Source organism: Chiloscyllium plagiosum, unplaced genomic scaffold (assembly GCF_037043375.1).
Source record: "Chiloscyllium plagiosum isolate Xiang-an unplaced genomic scaffold, Cpla_swu_hap1 HiC_scaffold_1, whole genome shotgun sequence".
Taxonomy (NCBI): Eukaryota; Metazoa; Chordata; class Chondrichthyes; order Orectolobiformes; family Hemiscylliidae; genus Chiloscyllium; species Chiloscyllium plagiosum.
In genome coordinates this window covers 169,945,768-169,973,597 of record NW_028270139.1, presented here as the reverse complement: position 1 = coordinate 169,973,597, position 27,830 = coordinate 169,945,768, and the positions used below count along the sequence as shown (strand labels likewise).

Here is a 27,830-nt window from a genome sequence, read left to right as displayed (position 1 = left end):
AGGACTGAGCAGGGATCCCGGGACAGAGGGACTGATCCCAGGACTGACAGGGATCCCGGGATAGAGGGACTGATCCCAGGACTGACAGGGATCGAGGGACAGAGGGACTGATCCCAGGACTGAGCAGGGATCCCGGGACAGAGGGACTGATCCCAGGACTGAGCAGGGATCCCGGGATAGAGGGACTGATCCCAGGACTGAGCAGGGATCCCGGGACAGAGGGACTGATCCCAGGACTGACAGGGATCCCGGGATAGAGGGACTGATCCCAGGACTGAGCAGGGATCCCGGGGCAGAGGGACTGATCCCAGGACTGAGCAGGGATCCCGGGATAGAGGGACTGATCCCAGGACTGAGCAGGGTTCCCGGGACAGAGGGACTGATCCCAGGACTGAGCAGGGCTCCCGGGGCAGAGGGACTGATCCCAGGACTGAGCAGGGATCCCGGGATAGAGGGACTGATCCCAGGACTGAGCAGGGTTCCCGGGACAGAGGGACTGATCCCAGGACTGAGCAGCGATCCCGGGATAGAGGGACTGATCCCAGGACTGACAGGGTTCCCGGGACAGGGGGACTGATCCCAGGACTGAGCAGCGATCCCGGGATACAGGGACTGATCCCAGGACTGAGCAGCGATCCCGGGATAGAGGGACTGATCCCAGGACTGACAGGGTTCCCGGGACAGGGGGACTGATCCCAGGACTGAGCAGCGATCCCGGGATAGAGGGACTGATCCCAGGACTGACAGGGTTCCCGGGACAGGGGGACTGATCCCAGGACTGAGCAGGGATCCCGGGACAGGGGGACTGATCCCAGGACTGAGCAGGGATCCCGGGATAGAGGGACTGATCCCAGGACTGACAGGTTTCCCGGGACAGAGGGACTGATCCCAGGACTGAGCAGCGATCCCGGGACAGAGGGACTGATCCCAGGACTGACAGGGTTCCCGGGACAGGGGGACTGATCCCAGGACTGAGCAGGGATCCCGGGACAGAGGGACTGATCCCAGGACTGACAGGGATCCCGGGATAGAGGGACTGATCCCAGGACTGACAGGGATCCCGGGACAGAGGGACTGATCCCAGGACTGACAGGGATCGAGGGACAGAGGGACTGATCCCAAGACTGAGCAGCGATCCCGGGACAGAGGGACTGATCCCAGGACTGAGCAGGGATCCCGGGACAAAGGGACTGATCTCAGGACTGCGCAGGGATCCCGGGACAGAGGGACTGATCCCAGGACTGAGCAGGGATCCCGGGACAGAGGAACTGATCCCAGGACTGAGCAGGGATCCAGGGATAGAGGGACTGATCCCAGGACTGACAGGGATCGAGGGACAGAGGGACTGATCCCAGGACTGAGCAGCGATCCGGGGACAGAGGGACTGATCCCAGGACTGAGCAGGGATCCCGGGGCACGGGACTGATCCCAGGACTGACAGGAATCCCGGGATAGAGGGACTGATCCCAGGACTGAGCAGGGATCCCGGGACAGAGGGACTGATCCCAGGACTGAGCAGGGATCCCGGGATAGAGGGACTGATCCCAGGACTGAGCAGGGATCCCGGGACAGAGGGACTGATCCCAGGACTGACAGGGATCCCGGGATAGAGGGACTGATCCCAGGACTGAGCAGGGATCCCGGGATAGAGGGACTGATCCCAGGACTGAGCAGGGATCCCGGGGCAGAGGGACTGATCCCAGGACTGAGCAGGGATCCCGGGATAGAGGGACTGATCCGAGGACTGAGCAGGGTTCCCGGGACAGAGGGACTGATCCCAGGACTGAGCAGGGATCCTGGGGCAGAGGGACTGATCCCAGGACTGAGCAGGGATCCCGGGATAGAGGGACTGATCCCAGGACTGAGCAGGGATCCCGGGACAGAGGGACTGATCCCAGGACTGAGCAGGGTTCCCGGGACAGAGGGACTGATCCCAGGACTGAGCAGGGATCCCGGGACAGAGGGTCTGATCCCAGGACTGACAGGGATCCCGGGATAGAGGGACTGATCCCAGGACTGAGCAGGGATCCCGGGACAGAGGGACTGATCCCAGGACTGACAGGTTTCCCGGGACAGAGGGACTGATCCCAGGACTGAGCAGCGATCCCAGGACAGAGGGACTGATCCCAGGACTGACAGGGTTCCCGGGACAGAGGGACTGATCCCAGGACTGAGCAGGGATCCTGGGATAGAGGGACTGATCTCAGGACTGAGTAGGGATCCCGGGACAGAGGGACTGATCCCAGGACTGAGCAGGGATCCCGGGACAAAGGGACTGATCTCAGGACTGAGCAGGGATCCCGGGACAGAGGGACTGATCCCAGGACTGACAGGGATCCCGGGACAGAGGGACTGATCCCAGGACTGAGCAGGGATCCCGGGATAGAGGGACTGATCCCAGGACTGACAGGGATCCCGGGACAGAGGGACTGATCCCAGGACTGACAGGGATCGAGGGACAGAGGGACTGATCCCAGGACTGAGCAGCGATCCGGGGACAGAGGGACTGATCCCAGGACTGAGCAGGGATCCCGGGGCACGGGACTGATCCCAGGACTGAGCAGGGATCCCGGGATAGAGGGACTGATCCCAGGACTGAGCAGGGATCCCGGGATAGAGGGACTGATCCCAGGACTGAGCAGGGATCCCGGGACAGAGGGACTGATCCCAGGACTGAGCAGGGATCCCGGGATAGAGGGACTGATCCCAGGACTGAGCAGGGATCCCGGGATAGAGGGACTGATCCCAGGACTGAGCAGGGATCCCGGGACAGAGGGACTGATCCCAGGACTGAGCAGGGATCCCGGGATAGAGGGACTGATCCCAGGACTGAGCAGGGATCCCGGGACAGAGGGACTGATCCCAGGACTGAGCAGGGATCCCGGGATAGTGGGACTGATCCCAGGACTGAGCAGGGATCCCGGGATAGAGGGACTGATCCCAGGACTGACAGGGATCCCGGGACAGAGGGACTGATCCCAGGACTGAGCAGGGATCCCGGGACAGAGGGACTGATCCCAGGACTGAGCAGGAATTCCGGGATAGAGGGACTGATCTCAGGACTGAGCAGGGATCCCGGGACAGAGGGACTGATCCCAGGACTGAGCAGGGATCCCGGGACAAAGGGACTGATCTCAGGACTGAGCAGGGATCCCGGGAGAGAGGGACTGATCCCAGCACTGACAGGGATCCTGGGATAGAGGGACTGATCCCAGGACTGAGCAGGGATCCCGGGGCCGAGGGACTGATCCCAGGACTGAGCAGGGATCCCGGGACAGAGGGACTGATCCCAGGACTGAGCAGGGATCCCGGGATAGAGGGACTGATGTCTGGACTGAGCAGGGATCCCGGGACAGAGGAACTGATCCCAGGACTGAGCAGGGATCCATGGATAGAGGGACTCATCCCAGGACTGACAGGGATCCCGGGACAGAGGGACTGATCCCAGGACTGACAGGGATCGAGGGACAGAGGGACTGATCCCAGGACTGAGCAGCGATCCGGGGACAGAGGGACTGATCCCAGGACTGAGCAGGGATCCCGGGGCACGGGACTGATCCCAGGACTGACAGGAATCCCGGGATAGAGGGACTGATCCCAGGACTGAGCAGGGATCCCGGGACAGAGGGACTGATCCCAGGACTGAGCAGGGATCCCGGGATAGAGGGACTGATCCCAGGACTGAGCAGGGATCCCGGGACAGAGGGACTGATCCCAGGACTGACAGGGATCCCGGGATAAAGGGACTGATCCCAGGACTGAGCAGGGATCCCGGGGCAGAGGGACTGATCCCAGGACTGAGCAGGGTTCCCGGGACAGAGGGACTGATCCCAGGACTGAGCAGGGATCCCGGGATAGAGGGACTGATCCCAGGACTGAGCAGGGCTCCCGGGGCAGAGGGAGTGATCCCAGGACTGACAGGGATCCCGGGATAGAGGGACTGATCCCAGGACTGAGCAGGGATCCCGGGATAGAGGGTCTGATCCCAGGACTGACAGGTTTCCCGGGACAGAGGGTCTGATCCCAGGACTGAGCAGGGATCCCGGGATAGAGGGACTGATCCCAGGACTGACAGGTTTCCCGGGACAGAGGGACTGATCCCAGGACTGAGCAGCGATCCCGGGACAGAGGGACTGATCCCAGGACTGACAGGGTTCCCGGGACAGGGGGACTGATCCCAGGACTGAGCAGGGATCCCGGGACAGAGGGACTGATCCCAGGACTGACAGGGATCCCGGGATAGAGGGACTGATCCCAGGACTGAGCAGGGATCCCGGGGCAGAGGGACTGATCCCAGGACTGAGCAGGGTTCCCGGGACAGAGGGATGATCCCAGGACTGAGCAGGGATCCCGGGACAGAGGGACTGATCCCAGGACTGAGCAGGGATCCCGGGATAGAGGGACTGATCCCAGGACTGAGCAGGGATCCCGGGACAGAGGGACTGATCCCAGGACTGACAGGGATCGAGGGACAGAGGGACTGATCCCAGGACTGAGCAGCGATCCGGGGACAGAGGGACTGATCCCAGGACTGAGCAGGGATCCCGGGACAGAGGGACTGATCCCAGGACTGAGCAGGGATCCCGGGACAGAGGAACTGATCCCAGGACTGAGCAGGGATCCCGGGACAAAGGGACTGATCCCAGGACTGAGCAGGGATCCCGGGACAGAGGGACTGTTCTCATGACTGAGCAGGAATCCCGGGGCACGGGACTGATCCCAGGACTGAGCAGGGATCCCGGGACAGAGAGACTGATCCCAGGACTGAGCAGGGATCCCGGGGCAGAGGGACTGATCCCAGGACTGAGCAGGGATCCCGGGTTAGAGGGACTGATCCCAGGACTGACAGGGATCCCGGGACAGAGGGACTGATCCCAGGACTGACACGGATCGAGGGACAGAGGGACTGATCCCAGGACTGAGCAGCGATCCGGGGACAGAGGGTCTGATCCCAGGGCTGAGCAGGGATCCCAGACAGAGGGACTGATCCCAGGACTGAGCAGGGATCCCGGGACAGAGGAACTTATCCCAGGACTGAGCAGGGATCCCGGGACAAAGGGACTGATCCCAGGACTGACAGGGATCCCGGGACAGAGGGACTGATCCCAGGACTGAGCAGCGATCCCGGGACAGAGGGACTGATCCCAGGACTGACAGGGATCCTGGGATAGAGGGTCTAATCCCAGGACTGACAGGGATCCCGGGATAGAGGGACCGATCCCAGGACTGAGCAGGGATCCCGGGGCAGAGGGACTGATCCCAGGACTGAGCAGGGCTCCCGGGGCAGAGGGACTGATCCCAGGACTGAGCAGGGATCCCGGGACAGAGGGACTGATCCCAGGACTGAGCAGGGATCCCGGGATAGAGGGACTGATCCCAGGACTGAGCAGGGCTTCCGGGGCAGAGAGACTGATCCCAGGACTGAGCAGGGATCCCGGGACAGAGGTTCTGATCCCAGGACTGACAGGGATCCCGGGACAGAGGGTCTGATCCCAGGACTGACAGGGATCCCGGGACTGAGGGTCTGATCCCAGGACTGACAGGGATCGAGGGACAGAGGGATTGATCCCATGGACTGAGCAGGGATCCCGGGACAGAGGTTCTGATCCCAGGACTGACAGGGATCCCGGGACAGAGGGTCTGATCCCAGGACTGACAGGGATCCCGGGACTGAGGGTCTGATCCCAGGACTGACAGGGATCCCGGGACAGAGGGATTGATCCCATGGATGGGGTACTGATTGGTTGGAGAATTATTGTGAACGTGGGTATTTATGTGGGAATGGCCGGTGATGCTGCTTACATGGCGCCATATTTTATTCTGTCGTGAGAAATGTCTGTCACCGGCTGGGCCCAGTATTTATTGCCCATCCCTAGTTGCCCCTTAAGAAGGTGGGGGTGAGCTGCCTTCTTGAACTGCTGCAGTCCATGTGCTGTGGGTTGACCCCCAATACCCTGAGGGAGGGAATTCCAGGATTGTCACCCAGTGACAGTGAAGGAACGGAGATATATTCCCAAGTCAGGATGGTGAGTGGCTCAGAGGGGGACCTGCAGGAGGAGTTGTGAATAGTGCTGAACATTGTGCAATCATTGGGGAACAACCCCACTTCTGACCTTATAATGGAGGGAAGGTCATTGATGAAGCAGCTGAAGATGGTTGGGCCTCAGACACTACCCTGAGGAACTCCTGCAGAGATGTCCTGGAGCAGAAATGACTGACCTCCAACAACCATCGCCATCTTCCGATGTGCCAGATATCATTCCAACCAGCAGAGAATTCGCCCCTGGATACTTGTTGATTTCAGTTTTCCTAGGGTTCCTTAATGCCACACATGCTCAAATGCAGCCTGATGTCAAGGGCTGTCCCTCTCCCCTCCCCTCTGGAATCCAGCCCGAGGAGCTGAGTGACCCTGGTGGAACCTAAACTGGGCGTCACTGAGCAGGTTATTGCTGAGCAGGTGCTGCTTGATAGCACTGTTGATGACCCCTTCTATCACTTTACTGATGGTGGAGAGCAGACTGATGGGGCAGTAATTGGCCGGGTTGGATTGGTCTTGTATTTTGGGTGTAGGACATCCTTGGGCAATTTTACACATTATTGCGTAGATACCCATGATGCTACACTACTGGAATAACTTGACTAGGAGAACAGCAGGTTCTGGAGCACAGGTCTTCGGTACTGTTACCAGAATGTTGTCAGGGCCCGAAGCCTTGCAGTATCCAGTGCCTCCAGCCATTTCTTGACATCATGTTGAGTGAATCGAATTGGCTGGAAACTGGTATCCATGATGCTGCGGCCCACTGGAGAAGGCTGAGATGGATCACCCACTCTGTACTTTTGGCTAAAGATTACTGTGAAAGCTTCAGCATTATCCTTTTGCACTGTTGTGCTGGGCTGTTCCATCATTAAACATGAGCATATTGGTGGACCCTCCTCCTCCAGGGAGTTGTTTAATTGCCCACCACCATTCACGACTGGATGTGGCAGGACTGCAGAGCTGAGATCTGATCTGTTGGTTGTGGGATCACTTAGTTCTGTCGATCACTTGCTGCTTATGCAGTTTGCCATGCAAGTTGTCCTGTTTGGTTGACACCTCACCTTCAGGTATGCCTGGTGCTGCTCCTGGTATTGCCCTCCTGCATTCTCCAGTGAACCAGGGTTGATCCCCTGGCTTGATGCTAATGGTTGAGTGGGGGATATGCCATGCCATGAGGTTACAGATTGTGCTGGAGTATAATCCTGCTGCTGTTGATGGCCCACAGCGCCTCATGGATGCCCAGTCTTGAGCTGCTGGATCTGTTCAATGTCTGACCCAACTAGCGTGCAATTCTAGTCTCCTTCCTATTGGAAAGATGCTGTGAAACCTGAAAGGGTTCAGAAAAGATTTACAAGGATGTTGCCAGGGTTGGAGGATTTGAGCTACAGGGAGAAGCTGAACAGGCTGGGGCTGTTTTCCCTGGAGTGTTGGAGGCTGAGGGGTGACCTTATAGAGGTTTACAAAATTATGAGGGGCACCGATAGGGTAAATTGGCAAAGTCTTTTCCTTGGAGTCGGGGAGTCCAGAACTAGAGGGCATAGGTTTAGGGTGAGAGGGGAAAGATATAAAAGAGACATAAGGGGCAACGTTTTCACACAGAGGGTGGTACGTGTATGGAATGAGCTGCCAGAGGCTGGTTCAATTGCAACATTTAAAAGGCATTTGGATGGGTATATGAATAGGAAGGGTTTAGAGGGGTATGGGCCAGGTGCTGGAAAATGGGACTAGATTGGGTTGGGATATCTGGTCGGCATGGATGGGTTGGACCGAAGGGTCTGTTTCTGTGCTGTACATCTCTTCGCCTCTATGACTCTATCTTACTAAAGGTGTGGAAATGGACATGTCAGTGGGTTTAGAGTATCAAACTTATGTTTGGTGATAGAATCCTGGGAATTAGGGAATTTATTCTGAATTGAAGTATTGTGAGAGAGACATGAAGTTGAAGATTTGTCCTTTGAATTCCCCAAGTTTGAAAAACAATTTTGATATGCATACAGTCATACTATTTCCTGAGGTTTGATGTCTGTCTTCAGTGAGGTTTAAATTCTTTTGTTAATGACTCATAATCATTCAGCCAAGTGGGGACTGGAATTCATTTTGGGATTGGATATTAATCCAGATATTGGGATATTTATTGCAGGAGTGAGGTATGAGTCCTGACCACTTTGATCACTGTTGTAGTCAGTGAACTTGATTTGTTGAGATTCTTCAGGACAATGACTCTGAGCTCTTCAGCTGAAGTTTCTGAAACGTTTTTTTTGTTTTCCGAACTGATTTCCAAAGCAGTGTCTTTGATGTATTGAAGATTAGCATTTGGGAGCTGGAATGCAATGCAATATCCTGTCAGGGTCTGTGTGTCCCAGTGTGGCTGGAGGCTTACAGCTGCTGCCTCACTGCAGATGTGATAAGTGCTTGGAACGCTTCCACTGTTGCTGCAAGATCAGACTCAGCTCAGCAATGACACACACTCAGCCAAGCTGCATGCCAACAGTTGGAGAGCTTTCAATCGCACGTGGGGGTCTGTGCTGACACAGCGCCCACTGGAGAACACACATCCAGTCAGAATACTCAACCGACCACTGGCACAAAGAAAGACCATGTACTCAGCAATTTAGTATGTCCAACTCCCCACCCACACACACACACACACTGTACCCCATCCAACTCCCCCACCCTCACACACACTGTACCCCATCCATCTCCCCACCCTCACACACACACTGTACCCCATCCAACTCCCCCACCCTCACACACACACACACTGTACCCCATCCAACTCCCCCACCCTCACACACACTGTACCCCATCCATCTCCCCACCCTCACACACACACTGTACCCCATCCAACTCCCCCACCCTCACACACACACACACTGTACCCCATCCATCTCCCCACCCTCACACACACTGTGCCCATCCAACTCCCCACCCACACACACAGTGTGCCCCCTCCAATACCCCACCCTCACATACACTCTGTATCCCATCCAACCCCCCACCCTCACACACACACACTGTGCTCCCTCTAATACCCCACCCTCACACTCACTCTGTACCTCATCCAACACCCCCACCCTCATACGCACTGTATCCCATCCAACTCCCCCACCCAGACAAACACACTGTACCCCTCCAACTCCCCACCCTCATACACACACTATAGCCCATCCAACTACCCCACCCTCACACTCAAACTGTACCCCATCCAACTCCCCCACCCTCACACACACACCGTACCCCTCCCATCACTCCCACCCTCACACATACTGTACCCCCTCCAACATCCCCACCCTCACACACTGTGTAGCCCACCCATCTCCCCACCCTCACACACACACTGTACCCCATCCAACTCCCCACCCTCACACACACACTGTACCTCATCCAACTCCCCACCCACACACACACTCTCTAGCCCATCCAACTCCCCACCCTCACACACAAACTGCACACCTCCCATCACCCCCACCCTCACACACATTGTACCCCATCCAACTCCCCACCCTCACACACTCTCTGTACCCCATCCATCTCCCCACCCTCACACACACACTGTACCCCATCCATCTCCCCACCCTCACACACACTCTGTACCCAATCCAACTCCCCACCCTCACACACACACACTGTATCCCATCCAACTCCCCCACCCTCACACCTGCACTGTACTCCATCCAATTCCACACCATCACACACACTCTGTATCCCATCAAGCTCCCCACCCTCAAACACACTCTGTATCTCATCCATCTCCCCACCCTCACACACACCCTCACACACACTCTGTAGCCCATCAAACTCCCCACCCTCACACACACTCTGTACCTCATCCAACTCCCCACCCTCACACACACACTGTACCCCATCCAACACCTCACCCTCACACACACTCCGTACCTCATCCAACTCCCCACCCTCACACACACTCTCTAGCCCATCCAACTACCCCATCCTCATGCACAAACTGTACACCATCCAAATCCCCCACCCTCACACACACACACTGTACACCTCCCATCACCTCCCATCACCCCCACCCTCACACCTGCACTGTACTCCATCCAACTCCCCACCCTCACACACACACTGTACCCCATCCAACTCCCCACCCTCTCACACACACTTAACCCCATCAAACACCCCACCCTCACACACACTTTACCCCATCCACTGCCCCGCCCTCACACACACACTGTACCCCATCCAACTCCCCCACCCTCACACACACACTGTACCCCATCCAACTCCCCCGCCCTCACACACACACTGTACCCCATCCAACTCCCCCACCCTCACACACACACTGTACCCCATCCAACTCCCCCACCCTCACACACACACTGTACCCCATCCAACTCCCCCACCCTCACACACACACTGTACCCCATCCAACTCCCCCACCCTCACACACACACTGTACCCCATCCAACTCCCCCACCCTCACACACACTGTACCCCATCCAACTCCCCCACCCTCACACACACACTGTACCCCATCCAACTCCCCCACCCTCACACACACACGCGTGCACACAGACGCATATGCAGACATTCACACTGTCACACCCACATGGAAACACACACACACACACACACACGGAGACACACACCCTGACACACACACACAGACACGCACACACACGCACACACACACATGGAGACACACACCCAGACACACACATACACACACACACACACACACACAAACACACACACATATGGAGACACACACACAGTCACACACACACACGGAGGTAAACACCCAGACACACACACACACATGGAGACACACACACGCACACACACCCAGACACACACACAGACACACACACACACACACACAGACACACAGACACACACACGGAGACACACAGCCTGACACACACACATGGAGACACACACACACACTCAGACACACACATGGAAACACACACACATATGAAGACACACACCCAGACACATACACATACACAGTCACACACACACTCGGAGATACTCACCCAGATACACACACACAGACACATGGAGACACACACACACACATACACACGCCCCCACCCCTACACCCAGACACACACACATGGACACACACACCCAGACACACACACGCAGACTCACACATGGAGACACACACACACACACAGACACACACACACACAGACATACACACACACACACACACAGACATGGAGACACACACCCTGACACACACCCACACACACACAAACACACACACAGAGATATATGCCCAGACACACACAAACACACACACACACAAACGCACACACACACACGGAAATATACACCCAGACACACACACACCCAGACACACACACACACGCACACACAGACACACAGACACACACACACACATGGAGATACACACACACACACACACTCACACAGACACACACACACACACACGGAGATACACACCCAGACACACACACACACACATAGAGATATACAACCAGACACACACAGGCACACACACACACACAGGCAGACCCACATGCTGACTGACAGGCATACACACACACACACAGACACACGTACACACAGACACATACACACACAGACAGACCCAAATGCTGACTGACAGGCATACACGCAGACACACATACACGCAGACACACACACAGACACACATACACACAGACACATACACATACAGACAGACTCAAATGCTGACCGACAGGCATACACACAGACACACATACACACACATACACCCACACAGACCCAAATGCTGACTGACAGGCATACACACAGACACACATACACGCAGACACACAGACAGACCCAAATGCTGACCAACAGGCATACACACAGACACACACACAGACACACACACACACAGACCCAAATGCTGACTGACAGGCATACACACAGACACATGCTCAGACACAGACATGTTGTCTATTTACGTTCTGAGTCTCTCTCCCTCTGTAGGCCTTGACTGTTTTCTTGATGTTTGTATAGTGAAATGGGAAAAAGAACTGTTTTAAAAACCAACGTTGGTGGAACAGGTTTTTCTATGTTTTCAAGGTGAGGTGCTGGCCCTCAGTGTGAGTGCTGGAGATTCAGCTGGCAACAAGTAGCTGATCGGTCTGTGCAGTGCTGACTTGATATTGATGATAATCTTGACTCATGGACCACTGCAAGAGGTGATGGCTTCTCTCTGTTTGAGATTAAAATGTGCCATAATACCTGATAAAAGGCAGTTTATTTTCACTCACTAGTTACTCCAAGTTCTGGCATTTCCCCAGTAATTTCACAACTTTGCTTCAATTGCCTGTGCTGCTATAAACAAATGCAGAAAAGTGTAGAGTTGAGAGATTGAAGCACAGGAACTCACTGAGTGAACTGATCCTGTGTGTGGACCCTGTGGAGAGCGCCCAATGATTTAGCTCTCACCCATCCCAGCAACGTGTTTTTCTGCCTCTTTTTGTCTCTGTGTAAGTATGGGCTGTTTTGAATGGAGTGAGAGTTGGACAGGTCAAATTCTAAGTCAGCAGTGGTGGAGGCTGGTACAATTACAACATTTAAGAGGCATTTGGATGGGTATATGAATAGGAAGGGTTTGGAGGGATATGGGCCGGGTGCTGGCAGGTGGGACTAGATTGGGTTGGGATATCTGGTTGGCATGGACGGGTTGGACCGAAGGGTCTGTTTCCATGCTGTACATCTCTATGACTCGATGACTCGATGACTGTATGAGTTCCTGGTTGTTTCCCAAAGCTGTGCTCTTTCTTTGTCATGTGTAATGTTTCCGGCTAAATACAAAGTCCTAGTTCATGATTTCTGTATAAGCTGGGGCAGAAATCAGACTGATATACCTTTGTAAACATCTGCCATTGGCCAGGGCAGAGTCTCTGCCAATGGACGCCGGGTGGATGTTCAGGTGAAGTCATCAGCATGTTGTAATTTGTTAAGGAATAATTGGTAGGAGTCATGATAATTGGTAGTGGGCTATCTGTGTCACTGGGTATAGGTTGGTCTCAGGGGTGAGGAGGTATTGGAGGTTTCAGTGAGTTTAAAAGTGGATAAATCCCCAGGCCCCAAAGAATTATATTTTGGATGTCAGCAAGGCCTTTGACAAGTCCCACATGGGAAACTGATAAAGAGGGTAAAAGCACGTGGGACCCAGAGTTGGTTGGCAAGATGGACTCAAAATTGGCTCAGTGACAGGAAACAGAGAGTGGTGGTAGAAGTGTGTGACTGGAACCTGATGTGCAGGGAGGTACCAATGGAAGAGTCTGTGCTATCTGGCTGGCTGAGCGGAGGGTCCTGTGTAAGGGGTGGTGATCTCTGCTAATACGCAGTCTGTGTCAATGGGGGCAGTGTGCCTGTTGGGTATTCTGTCTCTATCTCTGACAGCTTATGGCAGTGCAGTATCTGCTTCTCCTCCCTGAGGCCAGGTTCTCTCGCGATTGTAATATTGTTTCTAATGTTTTTCAGATGCTGTAAGGAACAGAAAACAAAGGAAGGAGAAGGTGAAGGAGACAGTGAGAGTAGTGAAGAAGAAGAACAAGGTGAAGAAGCCACTAAATGGTGATAAAGAGGGAGAGAAAGCTCAGCAAGGTGTGTTAATCCTGTTACATCTGAACCCGAGCAAAATGACAGGATGGAGGCTGTTGTCTGATTTTCCCACATTCCCAGCAATCAGTCAAGAACAGTCCCTTGTTGATAATCCACAGGGCAACATGAATAAAAAACATCTGAATGTGAGAACCAGGGGCAGGAGCAGGCCGTCTGGCCCCTCGAGCCCGCTCAATAAGATCAGGGCTGATCTTTTCATGGCCTCAGCTCCACTCACCCACCCTCTCACCAGAACTCTTAACTCATTTACTGTTCAAAAAAATTATCTTAGCATTAAAAACATTCAATGAGGAAGCTTTAAACACTTCCCTGGGCAGGGAATTCCACAGATTCACAACCCTTTGGGTGAAGAAATAAGTTCCTTCTCAATTCAGTCCAAAATCTGCTCCCCCTGATTTTGAGGCGATACCCCCTAGTTCTAGTTTCACCCCCACCCCAGTGAAAACAACCTCCCTGCTTCTATCCTTGTCATAATTTTATATGTTTCCATAAGATTCCCCCTCATTCTTCAAAATTCCAGTGAATATAATCCCAGTCTACTCAGCCTCTCCGCATAAGCCAACCCTCTCAACTCTGGAACCAACCGAGTGACCCTCCTCTGCACCCCCTCCAGTGCCAGTACATCCTTTCTCAAGTAAGGAGTGCAAATGTGCACACAGTACTCCAGGTGTGGCCTCACCAGCACCCTATACAGCTGCAACATAACCTTCCTGCTTTTATACTAAATCCCTGTTATAATCAAGGACAGAATTCCGTTTTGCCTTCTTAATGACCTCCTGTACCTGCAGACCAACCTTCTGTGATTCATGTCCAAGGACACCCAGCTTCCTCTGCTCAGCAGCGTGCTGCAATTTTTTACCATTCAAATAATTGTCCTTTTACTGGTATTCTTATCAAAATGGATGACTTCACACTTATTAACATCTGCCAGACCTTTGCCGACTCACTCGCTGAGTTATCCACTGGGCAGTTAGTGCCCTTCAACAGAGCTTCAAACAGCTGTCAGGCCTCCTGCTCCTGGCTGTAAAGAACAGTATATCCATTCGCGAATGATACTGTCCCCGACCATAGCCTCACTACTCTCTCCTCCTCCCGCCTGACTGTCTCCCTGTCCCGAAGGCCATGATCAGTTTGATCATCCTTTCTGTAGTCCCCATTCTGATCCGCACAGCTTGCAGGAACCTGGGAATGTTGGACAGTTACAGAGGATAAGGCTCCTCAATGTGAGCCATCTGGGTGCCCACACCTGCCTCACTGGCAGTAACACTGCGATATCCCTGATCACACATTAACATTGAATGACCTGGCCTGAAGATTGTGACCCCCAGCCCACCCTGGAGTAACTTTCCCCTTCCCGGACAGAGTGCCATATCTGCAGCTCAGACACCAGCTCCTCACATCAGATCCGAAATTCCTGAAGTTACAAATTCTTACCACAGATGTGTTCACTCGGGATCACATTGGGCTCCAGCAGCTCCCACATGCAGCAGCAGCAGCACATCACCCAGCCTGCCATCAGTATTGTATTTGATTTAACTGATAGATTAATTACCCAGGATTACCTGCTGATTACACTTCACTAGACAGATACGTTGCTTTTATCAATGCAAAGACCATCTCTATACTTTCTGCTTCATCTGAGATTCATTACCCTTTCCTGATCCAAATTGTGTTTCAGAATGCCCACCTCTGGGCCTGGAATCCCTGAGAGTTGAGGACAGTCAGATGACAGCATCGAGCAGTCTGAGAATTGGACTGGGAGCTCATCGAGGGCGTCTCAATATACAGGTCAGTTTTGTCGAAGATCCACACGTACTCCTTCTGACAATCAGTGCACTGGTTTGTTATTCAATATAGGAAACCGCTGTCACTGGCTGAGCACCATCTGTCGCTCACCCCTAATTACCCTGGAGAGTGGGCTAGTGTAGGTTAGGTGGGCTTGGATCGGCGCAACATCGAGGGCCGAAGGGCCTGTACTGCGCTGTATTCTTCTATGTCTATGTCTCTATGAGAGGGTGCTGATGAGGAAATTAATGGAACTAAATAGTAATAAATGACAGTTTCCATCCAAGGATGTTCAAGGAAATGGGAACACGTAGAGACTTGAATTTTTCAGAGTTCCTGAGAGACAGGTGTTGTCCCTCGAGATTCAAACAGATCCAGCAGCTCAAGACTGGGCATCCATGAGGTGCTGTGGGCCATCAACAGCAGCAGGATTATACTCCAACACAATCTGTAACCTCGTGGTCTGACATATCCCCCACTCAACCATTACCACCAAGCACGGGGATCAACCTGGGTTCAGTGGAGAGTACAGGAGACCATGCCAGGAGCAGCACCACGCAGACCTGAAGGTGGTGAAGCCATGAAACTGCACTCATCCATCTCATATGATCAAGCATCACTAACCAGTCTCCCATGTGGTACCTTGTCAGAGGTCTGACTGAGGTCCATGTCGACAAAATCCGATGCTCTGCCTTCATTTATCTTCTTGGTCACTTCTTCAGAAAACTCAAACCAAGACATGTATTTTTACCCAAGAACCCATGCTGACTATCCCTAATCAGTCCTTACATGTAGATCCTAATTCTCAGAATCACATCAAACAACTTACCCAGCACTGATATCACTGCTGTGTAGTTCCCTGGCTTTTCCTTGCAGCCTTTCCCATGTAATGGCACATTGTCCACCCTCCTATCCTCTGGACCTCCCCTATGACCATCGATGATCCAAATAGCTCTGCTGGGGGTCCCACAATTTCTTCCCTAGCTTCCCACAATCTCCTGGATACACATGATCAGGTCCTGGGGATGTTAGATCTTTACATGTTTTAAGAGCTCCAGCACCTCCTCTTCTTTAATGTGGACCTTTCCAACGCATCACTATTTATTCCTGGAGTTCCCTCACTTCCTTGTCTTTCTCCACAGTGAAACTGACTCAAAACATTAATTTAGTACCTTACCCATGTCCTGTCGCTCCAGCGTGGATAGCATCATTCACGGGCCCTATTCTCTCTCTAGTTACTCTTTTACCCTTAATATGCCTGTAGAATCTCTTTGGATTCTCCTTAATCTTATCTGCCAAAGCTATCTCATGTCCCCTTTGTGCCTTCCTGATTTCCTCCTTACTCCTGCATGTCTATACTCCTCAAGGGATTTGCTTGATCCCAGCTGTCTATACCTGACACTGCCTCCTTTTTCTTGACCAGAGCCTCAATATCCCTCGTCACTCAGTGTTCCCTATTCCTGCCGGCCTTACCCTTCACACTAACAGGGACATGCTGGCCCTGAACTCTCGTCATCTTGTTATTGATAGCCTTCCACTTGCCACATGTTCCCTTTACCTGTGCACAGCCTTCCCCAGTCAACGTTTGCAAGTTCCATCTAACACCATTAAGATTAGCTTTGCCCCAGTTTAGAACTTTAACTTATACACCAGCTCAATCCTTTTCCATATCTATTTTAAAACTAAAACAATTATGGTCACTGGTTCCAAAGTGCTTCCCCACTGCCACCTCAGTCACTTGCCCTGCCTTATTTCCCACGAGGAGGTCAGGTTTATCCCTTCCCTAAGGCGATTTAAGAACACACTTAATAAATTCCTCCCTATCCAAGCCCCTTATCCTATGACAATTCCAGTCTATGTTTGGAAAGGTGGAATCCCCTACTATTAGAAACCTATTATTCTTCCAGCCACCTGTAATTCCCTGACCTATTTGCTCCTCAACTTCCCACTGACTATTCAGGGGCCTATGGTACAATCCCATCAAAGTGATCACCCCTTTCTTTCTCAGTTCCACCCAGACAGCTTCACTGGATGATTCCCCCAGGAATATCCTCTCTCAGTACTGCCATGTTGTTTTCCTTAATGAGAAAGACCAGTCCCCCCTCCTGTCATGCCTCCCCCTCTATCCTTCCTATAGCCTCTGGACCCCAGAATGTTTAGCTGCCAGTCCTGTCCCTCCCTCTAAAAATTAGGGCCAGATCTAATTCAGGAGAGATGTTTGGAAGCACTTCGACACAAGGGGTGCTCTTCCACAAACAGCAGTGGGTCTGGGATTGCTGACCTTGTTTAAGGTTAACTCTGAGATAGATAATTGTTTGGTTTATCAAGGGTATTAGTGATATGGACCAAATGCAGGTAAATGGAGTTAGGCTACAAATCAGCCCCGATTTCATTAAATGGTGGGACAGGCTCAAAGGGCAGAATGGCCTACTTCTGTTCCTGTGTTTCTTGATTGAATTTTAAAGACAACCTCAATGAAAATGAGTCCCATTCCAAAAATGATATTAATCCATATATTTTAATAAAAACTATGAATTTTATATTAATATTGCAGGAACACTGTCACATCCAAGAGACACTGTTGTGGCACAGTGACAACATCGCTGCAGAGTAGAACCATCGAAATGCTACAGCACAGAAAGGGGCCATTCAGCTCATCTTGTCCATGCTGACCCAAAGAGCCCTAGTTCCTTTTCTAACCTTACCTTCCTGCACATGGGCCATAGCCCTGCCACTTACAGCACTTAACGTGTAGATCCAAGGACTTTTTAAAGGAGTTTAGGGTCTCAGTCTCCAACACCAACTCAGGCAACAAATTCAAGGCACCCACCAACCCTTGCAGAAAAAGATTTGTCCTCCCGTTCCCTCTCATTCTTCTGCCACGTATCCATAACCATGAATTTTGAACTTTCTGCCATCTACCTCATCCCTATCCCTCAGCAGTGCATCGCTGTTCTTGTATTCTAGCCCTACTGAAGATGTGGAGGTGCTGGTGTTGGCCTGGGGTGTACAAAGTTAAAACTCACACAACACCAGGTTATAGTCCAACAGGTTTATTTGGTAGCACTAACTTTCGGAGCGCTGTTACCTGATGAAGGAGCAGCTCTGTGAAAGCTATTACTCCCAAACAAAGCTGTTGTTCTGTAACCTGGTGTTGTGTGATTTTTAACTTTGCCGTACTGAAATGAATACTAACATTGCATTTCCCTTCCTAACTGCCAACTGAACCTGCATGTTAACCTTAAGAGAATCCTGAAATGGGACTCCCAAGTCCCCTTGTGCTTCAGATTTCTGAAGCTTTTCCCTGTTTGGAAAACAGTCTACACCTCGATTCTTCCTCCTTCACACTCCACCATTTTGTATTCCATGTCTCACGTCTTTGCACACTCTCCTCTTGTGTCCACGTCTTTCTGCAGCACCAGCACTTCCTCCACACTACCTCTCCCTCCACCTACCTTTGTCTCACCTACAAACTTAACAAAAATGCCCTCACCTACTTTGTCCAGTTCAGTAATGTATAACCCTTGTGGAACTCGACTAGTCAAGAGCTGCCATCTTGAAAAGACTCCTTTATCCCTACTCTCTGCTTTCTGCCAATCTTCAATCCATGCTGGGAGCTTGTCCCTAACACCATGGACTCTTATCTTATTTAGCAGCCTTCTGTGCGGCACCTTATCAAAGGCCTTCTGGAAATCCAAATTTATCATTTCCACTGGCTCTCCTTTATCTAACTTGCTTGTTACTTTCTATAGGAATTCTCACAGATTTGTCAGGCATAACCTTCTCTTGACAAAACGATGCTGGCTCCACCCTATTTTACCATGCACTTCCAAGTTTCATGCAATCTCATCCTTAATGATGGATGCCAAAATCTTACCAATGACTGAGGTCAGGCTAACCAGCCTATAGTTTCCTATCTTCTGCCGCCCTCCCTCTTAAACAGGGGTGTCACATTACCATTTCCCAGTCCTCTGGGACCCTCCTTGACTCCAGTAATTCCTGAAAGATCACCACCCATGTCTCTACAGTCTCCTCAGCTGTCTCCTTCAGAACTCTGGGGTGCGGTCGCCTGGTCTGGGCGATTTATTCAGACCTTTCAACATCCCCAGCACCTTCTCCTTAGTGATGGCCACTACACTTACCTCTGTCCCCTGACTCTCCTGAAATTCTGGTGTGCTGCTGTTATCTTTCATTGTGAAAACTAATGTAAAGTATTCAGTTCCTCTGCTATTTCTTTGTTCCCCATTACTATATCTCCAATTTCAGTTTCCACTGGTCCAATATCCACTCTTGTCTGTCTGTCTGTCAGTCTGTCAGTCTGTCTGTCTGTCTGTCTGTCAGTCAGTCAGTCAGTCAGTCAGTCAGTCAGTCAGTCAGTCTGTCTGTCTGTCAGTCTGTCAGTCTGTCTGTCTGTCTGTCTGTCTGTCTCTCTCTCTCTCTCTCTCTTACCTTTTAGATGTCTAAAAGAATTTTCCAATCTTCCTTTATATTACTAGTTAGCTTACCCTTGTATTTCATCTTCTCCCCGCATTATTTCTTCTTTAGTTACCTCTGCTGGTTTTTAAAGGCTTCCCACTAATCTTTACTACAGTGTTAATGCTTTTCCTTTTGCTGTTATGCTGTCCCTGACTTCCCTTATCAGCCACGGTTGCCTCATCCTCCACTTCTTCCTCGGGGTAAAATTCTGCTGTGTGTTCTCAATTACTAAATGTACAGGGTGTAGGTTTGCTCGCTGAGCTGTAGGTTTGATATCCAGACGTTTCATTACCTGGCTAGGTAACATCATCAGTGGCGACCTCCAAGTGAAGCGAAGCTGTTGTCTCCTGCTTTCTATTTATATCTTTCTCCTGGATGGGGTTCCTGGGGTTTGTGGTGATGTCATTTCCTGTTCGTTTTCTGAGGGGTTGATAGATGGTATCTAGATCTGTGTGGTTGTTTATGGCGTTGTGGTTAGAGTGCCAGGTCTCTAGGAATTCTCTGGCATGTCTTTGCTTAGCCTGTCCCAGGATAGATGTGTTGTCCCAGTCGACTTGGTGGTTTTTGTCATCCATGTGTAGGGCTACGAGGGAGAGAGGGTCGTGTCTTTTTGTGGTTAGCTGGTGTTCGTGTATCCTGGTGGCTAACTTTCTTCCTGTTTGTCCTACGGAGTGTTTGTGGCAGTCCTTGCATGGAACTTTGTAGGTGAAGTTGGTTTTGTCCATGGGTTGTACTGGGTCTTTTAAGTTTGTTAGTTTTTGTTTGAGAGTGTTGGTGGGTTTGTGTGCTACTAGGATTCCGAGGGGTCTTAGTAGTGTGGCTGTCATTTCTGAAACTTCTTTGATGTATGTTTACAGTCACACACACTGAGCCTGCATGATGATCCTAAACTGGTTGTCGGCATAATTCTGCGCACACTCAGGATTATTTAGCAAAGGAAGATTGGTGGTCAATTGTCAGTCATCATTCACTGTTCCATACTCCCTGTATCTCTGCCAATCAGAGACCTCTTACTAACCAACCAGCCTGTTGCTCTCCTAAAGTATCAGTGTTACTCTCCCATTGCTGTATATTGTTCTGATGAGTCAAGTCCAAAACCAGCTTATTGCTGAGCTCCTGCAGCAGTTTAAGTAGCTCCCACTGGCTCTTCAATTGGACTCAGAACTGTCCTCGAGAGAATCTTCCTGAGAATCAGAGATCTGTTCCAGTGGGGCCAGCAGTTCCAGGCTGTCTTCCCTTTCCCTCCCTGATCTCTTTCCCTCTCTCTCTCTCACTCTCTCTCTCTCATGTTTGTTTAGGCTGGTCTCAATGAGGGTGACTGGTATGATGGGGCCTGGTGTGCTAGCAGAGAGGACTCTGAACAATGGCTGCAGATTGATTCCCATCGCTTGACCAGGTTTACTGGGATTGTTACACAGGGCAGGAATTCCCTTTGGAGGTAAGCAGTGGGAAATGATTGTCCTCTCTCTCTCTATTTGTAATGTTAACTTTGTCTAATCAGTGTGAGCTGTGATTACACTCAGCAGCAGTGAGTGGCCAGACTGAGGGAGATACAGAGCGAAAAAGGCTTCCAGAGAATTCAAGACGTTTTATTTTCTCATGGAATGTGGGTGTCACCGGCTGGGCCCAGCATTTATTGCCCCTTGAGAAGGTGGGGGTGAGCTGCCTCCTTGAACCGCTGCAGTCCATGTGCTGAGGGTTGACCCCCAATGCCCTTTGGGAGGGAATTCCAGGATTCTGACCCAGCAACAGTGAAAGAACGGCGATATATTTCCAAGTCAGGGTGGTGAGCGTCTCAGAGGGGACTTGCAGGGGGTGGTGTTCCCATGTATCTGCTGCCCTTGTCCTTCCACCCAGCAGTTCCCCATGGCTGGATCTGAACCACCTACTTTCCGCAGGCTAGATTAGACAGCATCAGTTTAGGAACACAGGAACAGGAGCAGACCATTCAGCCCATTGAACCTGCCCTGCCAGTCAATCCAATCACGGCTGGTGAAAGTCTTCACTGTATTTCTTGGAGCTGCTCCCCTGTATACCCGAGGAACCCGAAATCTCTCAGTCTCTACCTACAACATACTCAAAGGCTGCACCTCCGCAGCCCTCTGACTTGAGATGGTGAAAGGTTCACAAGTCTCCGAGCAAAAACAAAGTCGCCTCATCTCTGACTTCAGTGGCACTCTCTTGCTTTTAACGTTGTGCACCAATTTGAGACTCTCCAGTCTGGAACCTGCCTATCCCGGGAAGGGTTGGACCTGCCTATCCCGGAAAGGGTTGGACCTGCCTATCCCGGGAAGGGTTGGACCTGCCTATCCCGGAAAGGGTTGGACCTGCCTATCCCGGGAAGGGTTGGACCTGCCTATCCCGGGAAGGGTTGGACCTGCCTATCCCGGAAAGGGTTGGACCTGCCTATCCCGGGAAGGGTTGGACCTGCCTATCCCGGGAAGGGTTGGACCTGCCTATCCTGGAAAGGGTTGGACCTGCCTATCCCGGGAAGGGTTGGACCTGCCTATCCCGGAAAGGGTTGGACCTGCCTATTCCAGGAAGGGTTGGACCTGCCTATCCCGGGAAGGGTTGGACCTGCCTATCCCGGAAAGGGTTGGACCTGCCTATTCCAGGAAGGGTTGGACCTGCCTATTCCGGAAAGGGTTGGACCTGCCTATTCCAGGAAGGGTTGGACCTGCCTATTCCGGAAAGGGTTGAACCTGCCTATCCCGGAAAGGGTTGGACCTGCCTATCCCTGAAAGGGTTGGACCTGCCTATCCAGGAAAGGGTTGAACCTGCCTATTCCGGAAAGGGTTGGACCTGACTATCCCTGAAAGGGTTGGACCTGCCTATCCCGAAAAGGGTTGGACCTGCCTATCCCGGGAAGGGTTGGACCTGCCTATACCGGAAAGGGTTGGACCTGCCTATCCTGGAAAGGGTTGAACCTGCCTATTCCGGAAAGGGTTGGACCTGACTATCCCGGAAAGGGTTGGACCTGCCTATCCCGGAAAGGGTTGGACCTGCCTATCCCGGGAAGGGTTGGACCTGCCGATCCCGGAAAGGGTTGGACCTGCCTATTCCGGAAAGGGTTGGACCTGACTATCCCGGGAACGGTTGGACCTGCCTATCCCTGAAAGGGTTGGACCTGCCTATCCCGGGAAGGATTGGACCTGCCTATTCCAGGAAGGGTTGGACCTGCCTATCCTGGAAAGGGTTGGACCTGCCTATTCCCGGAAGAGTTGGACCTGCCTATTCCAGGAAGAGTTGAACCTGCCTATCCCGGAAAGGGTTGGACCTGCCTATCCGGAAAGGGTTGGACCTGCCTATCCCTGAAAGGGTTGGACCTGCCTATCCCTGAAAGGGTTGGACTTGCCTATTCCGGAAAGGATTGGACCTGCCTATCCCGGAAAGGGTTGGACCTGCCTATCCCTGAAAGGGTTGGACCTGCCTATTCCAGAAAGGATTGGACCTGCCTATCCCTGAAAGGCTTGGACCTGCCTATCCCGGAAAGGGTTGAACCTGCCTATCCCTGAAAGGGTTGAACCTGCCTATCCCTGAAAGGGTTGGACCTGCCTATTCTGGAAAGGGTTGGACCTGCCTATCCCGGGAAGGGTTGGACCTGCCTATCCCTGAAAGGCTTGGACCTGCCTATCCCTGAAAGGGTTGGACCTGCCTATTCTGGAAAGGGTTGGACCTGCCTATCCCTGAAAGGGTTGGACCTGCCTATCACGGGAAGGGTTGGACCTGCCTATTCCAGAAAGGGTTGGACCTGCCTATCCCTGAAAGGGTTGGACCTGCCTATTCCAGAAAGGGTTGGACCTGCCTATCCCTGAAAGGCTTGGACCTGCCTATCCCGGAAAGGGTTGAACCTGCCTATCCCTGAAAGGGTTGAACCTGCCTATCCCTGAAAGGGTTGGACCTGCCTATCCCGGAAAGGCTTGGACCTGCCTATCCCTGAAAGGGTTGGACCTGCCTATTCCAGGAAAGGGTTGGACCTGCCTATCCCGCAAAGGGTTGAACCTGCCTATCCCGGAAAGGCTTGGACCTGCCTATCCCTGAAAGGGTTGGACCTGCCTATCCCTGAAAGGGTTGGACCTGCCTATCCCTGAAAGGCTTGGACCTGCCTATCCCGGGAAGGGTTGGACCTGCCTATTCCGGAAAGGGTTGGACCTGCCTATCCCTGAAAGGGTTGGACCTGCCTATCCTGGGAAGGGTTGGACCTGCCTATCCCTGAAAGGGTTGGACCTGCCTATCCTGGAAAGGGTTGGACCTGCCTATTCCAGGAAGGGTTGGACCTGCCTATCCCGGAAAGGGTTGGACCTGCCTATCCCGGGAAGGGTTGGACCTGCCTATCCCGGGAAGGGTTGGACCTGCCTATCCCTGAAAGGGTTGGACCTGCCTATCCCGGAAAGGGTTTTCAATGAGATCCCCTCTCATTCTTCAAAACACTCGACAATACAGACCCAGTTTGTCCAGTCTCTCATCATGGCATAGTCCCACCACTCCGGGTATCAGTCTCATCATCCTGGCGTCCTGAGGAAAGGTTACTGGACCTGAAACATTAACTCAGTTTCTCTCTCCTCAGGCGCTGCATGACCTGCTGAGTCTCTCCAGCATGTTTTGTTGGTGGTGGTGGTGGTGAGCCTTTGTTGCATTCCCAATATGACAATGAGATCTTTCCTGAAAGCAGGAGGCCATGAAAACAGGGGACAGTTTGAGGAATAGATGCTTTCATAATCACCTTTCTACCTTCTAGCAGCTCTAGAATGGTTTCTGCGGATTGCACTGACACAGTGCACATCCATTAGAGGTTTGTCAACTCAACGGGTCATTGAGTAAAACTGCACACAGCACCCCAGCAGCAGACTAGCCAAGCTCCTCTCCAGCATTTGTATTTAGCGTTGCTGTACTCAACTCCTGTTGTGGTCAATGTTAATGCTTCATTCACCTTCTCATAGCTTCTGCACCTGGGTGTTAGCCTTTAGTGACTTTTCAATAAGGTACCCAGGTCCCTGTGTACAACTGTTCCACCCCCTGAAAGAAACACTCTGCACCTCTGTTTCTCTGACCTCACATGTTTCCATGTTATATTCCATCAGCCATGTTCTGGCCCATTCATTGAGTCTGTCCAAATGCTCTTGAAGCAGCTTTACATCTTCCTCACACACACATTCTCCCACTTAGCTTTGTATCATTTCACAAATTTGGAAAGATTAAATTTGACCCTCACCTCCAAACCATTGCTCGGTATTATGAATTGTTGGGGCTCAACCAGTGATCCAGGTGGTGTCCTGTTTGTCAGAGACTGTCAATGTGAGAACAACCTATTCATTCCTACTCTCTGTCTTCCGTCTATTTGTCAATCATTATATTAGCTTCTTCATTTTGTGCTTTAATCTTTCTAACTGGTCTTTTGTGGGGACTTTATCAAAAGCAAGCCGAAAATGTAAGTACTCTGTGTCAATCTGGATCAGCACAGGCTGGGAGGGCCGAAGGGCCTGTTCCTGTTCTGGAATGTACTGTGTTAGTAATATTGTGGAGGAAGGTTTTCTGGGGATTGTACATGTTATATATCGTGAGTGATTTTAATTTACATACAGTTTGGACAAACCAAGCCAAGAATAATGTTGTGCAAGAGGATTTCCTGGAGACGTGGTTATGGGCAATAAATGCCGATCCAACCAGTGACTGCCATACCACTAGTGAATAGAGGGTGCTGCCTTACCAAGTGGGAGACTCCTGGACCTGAGGCTGGTTCTGAAGGCACATGGGAGCTTGCTGCTTAAACAGCAGGAACCAAATTTAAAAAATTTCGGATTCCATTTGCAGGCACTTGGAACATTCCCTGAAAATTAAACAGATTGAACTTTCAAACATTCATATGCCTAACAGACAGTTTGTGCAAGTGCAAATCTGAAAATTATATCCCAGCTTACTTCAAGTTTCAATCCAATCTGGCCAGAAACTCAGTTTCTCCTTCACATTAAAGAAAGCTCCCTCCTGCTGCTTGAGGCCATTCCACGTTAAAATAGCAGTGAGCAGCTCCGTGCAGTTTCAAAACAAAGCTCACTAGTTTGAACAAAAGCTCTTTAAGCAGGAAAAGTGATATCTCCCCCAAAGGAGTTGTTTCGCCTTGTGGAACAGTCTCGGACCAGATGGTATCATCTCAGATTAAGGGGTCAGCCAGTAAAGACAGAGGAATTTCTTCTCTCGGAGCGGAGTGAACCTGTGGAATTCTTTACCACAGAGGGCTGTTGAGACTGGGTCATGCAGTATATTCAAGGCTGAGATAGATTGTTAATCAGGAAGGGAATTGGGGGTTGGGGAAAAGGCTGGAAAGTGGTGTTGAGGACGGCCACATCAGCCATGATCTCATTAAATGGTGGACCAGACTCGGTGGGTCAAATGGCCTACTCCTGCTCCATTTTGTTTTATAATCTCTCTCTTCTGTTCTCCACCCACATCCCTCTCTTCCTCTCTCTCTTCCCCCATCCACTCACTCTCCCCTCCCTCCCACTCTTAGAGTCATAGTCATGGAGTTAAATAGTCATGCAGCATTAAAACAGACCCTTCGGTCCAACTCATCTGCACCAACCAGACATTCCAATTTGACCTAGTCCCACCTGCCAGCACTTGGCCCATATCCTACTAAACCCTTTCTATTCATATACCCATCCAGGTGCCTTTTAAATGTTGCAATTGTACCAGCCTCCACCACTTCCTCTGGCAGCTCGTTCCGTACACGCACCACCCTCTGTGTGAAAAGGTTGCCCCTCAGGTCCCTTTTAAATCTTTCCCCTTTCACCTTAAACCTATGCTCTCTAGTTTTAGACTCCCCCATCCTGGGAAAAAGACCTTGGCTATTCATCCTATCCATGCATTTCCTCTCTCTCTCTCTCTCTTTCTCTCTCTCTCTGTTTCTCTCTCTCTCTCCCCTGTTCATCATGCTCTCTCTCCTTCTCCACCCCTCTCGCTACCTCTCCCCCTTCTCTCTCACTCTCTCTCTTTCCCCCTTTATCTCCCCCCCCCTCTCTCTCTCCCTCTCTCTGCCCCTCTCTCCTCTCTCTCCCTCTCTCTGCACCTCCCCCCTTGCCCCAGGTCCTCTCATGTTGCTATTACAGGCTCCTCTCTCTAACACTTTTCCCTTTTGTCTGCAGCTGGGACTGGGTTACCTCGTACAAACTGAGCTTCAGCAACGATACTTACAACTGGCTCACCTACAAGAATGGAACCGAGGATGTTGTAAGTTCTTTGGCCAGGAGTTCTGGCTGCTTTTCCCACTATGAGACTGAGAGAGGGCCAGAGCAGCTAGAGGGCTGGACGTTGGTGGAAAGAGGGAGGTGGATAGATAATCGAGGGAGGAAAGGAAAGTGCTTGACGGAGATCGCCAGGCAGTACCTACGAAAGATGTTGTTCGATTTTAAATAGGAAGGATGAAGAGGGAGTTGGGGAATACAACGACAGCTCAGAGTTTTTATTGAGGAGGTTTCAGAGCTTTTGGCAGTAATTGCTGTGGGGGAGTCTGGTGCAGTGCCAGTGAAGGGAAATGTGGCTCAAATGTTGGGAGCTGAGCCCGCATTCTGTCACAGCATCAAGTGTGCAGAAAATATGAGACAGAGACAGTGGTGATTGTAGTCAGTGCTGTTTCATGAAGATACTGTGTTGGAAAGGACCAAATCCATTTCACCCTGGCACCAAAAGAGAAAATGCTGGAAAATCTCAGCAGGTTTGGCAGCATCTGTAAGGAGAGAAAAGAGCTGACGTTTCGAGTCTAACTGACCCTTTGTCACCCTGGCAGCATTTGGTCGGGGAAAGGTGGCGGGATAAGATGGAAAGGAAACATCGGGGAGCAATGTGGTAGCAGTGGATGGAATAGTGAGGGGGATAGATGCTGTTGTCCACACAGAAGATAATAGGACGTTGGTCGTGGTTGTTGGAGGTCAGTCAT

General features: G+C 51.6%; 1 protein-coding gene across 1 annotated transcript in view; it reads left to right on the top strand.

Moving 5' to 3' along the window:
• LOC122555142 (inactive carboxypeptidase-like protein X2) overlaps positions 1-27,830 on the top strand; it is a 238,991-nt gene that overhangs the window by 8,809 nt on the left and 202,352 nt on the right. The window contains exons 2-5 of the mRNA XM_087992293.1: positions 13,499-13,621; positions 15,318-15,427; positions 21,199-21,338; positions 27,040-27,124. Coding sequence (XP_087848419.1) covers positions 13,499-13,621; positions 15,318-15,427; positions 21,199-21,338; positions 27,040-27,124 — 458 coding nt within the window. The remainder of the gene's footprint in view (positions 1-13,498; positions 13,622-15,317; positions 15,428-21,198; positions 21,339-27,039; positions 27,125-27,830) is intronic.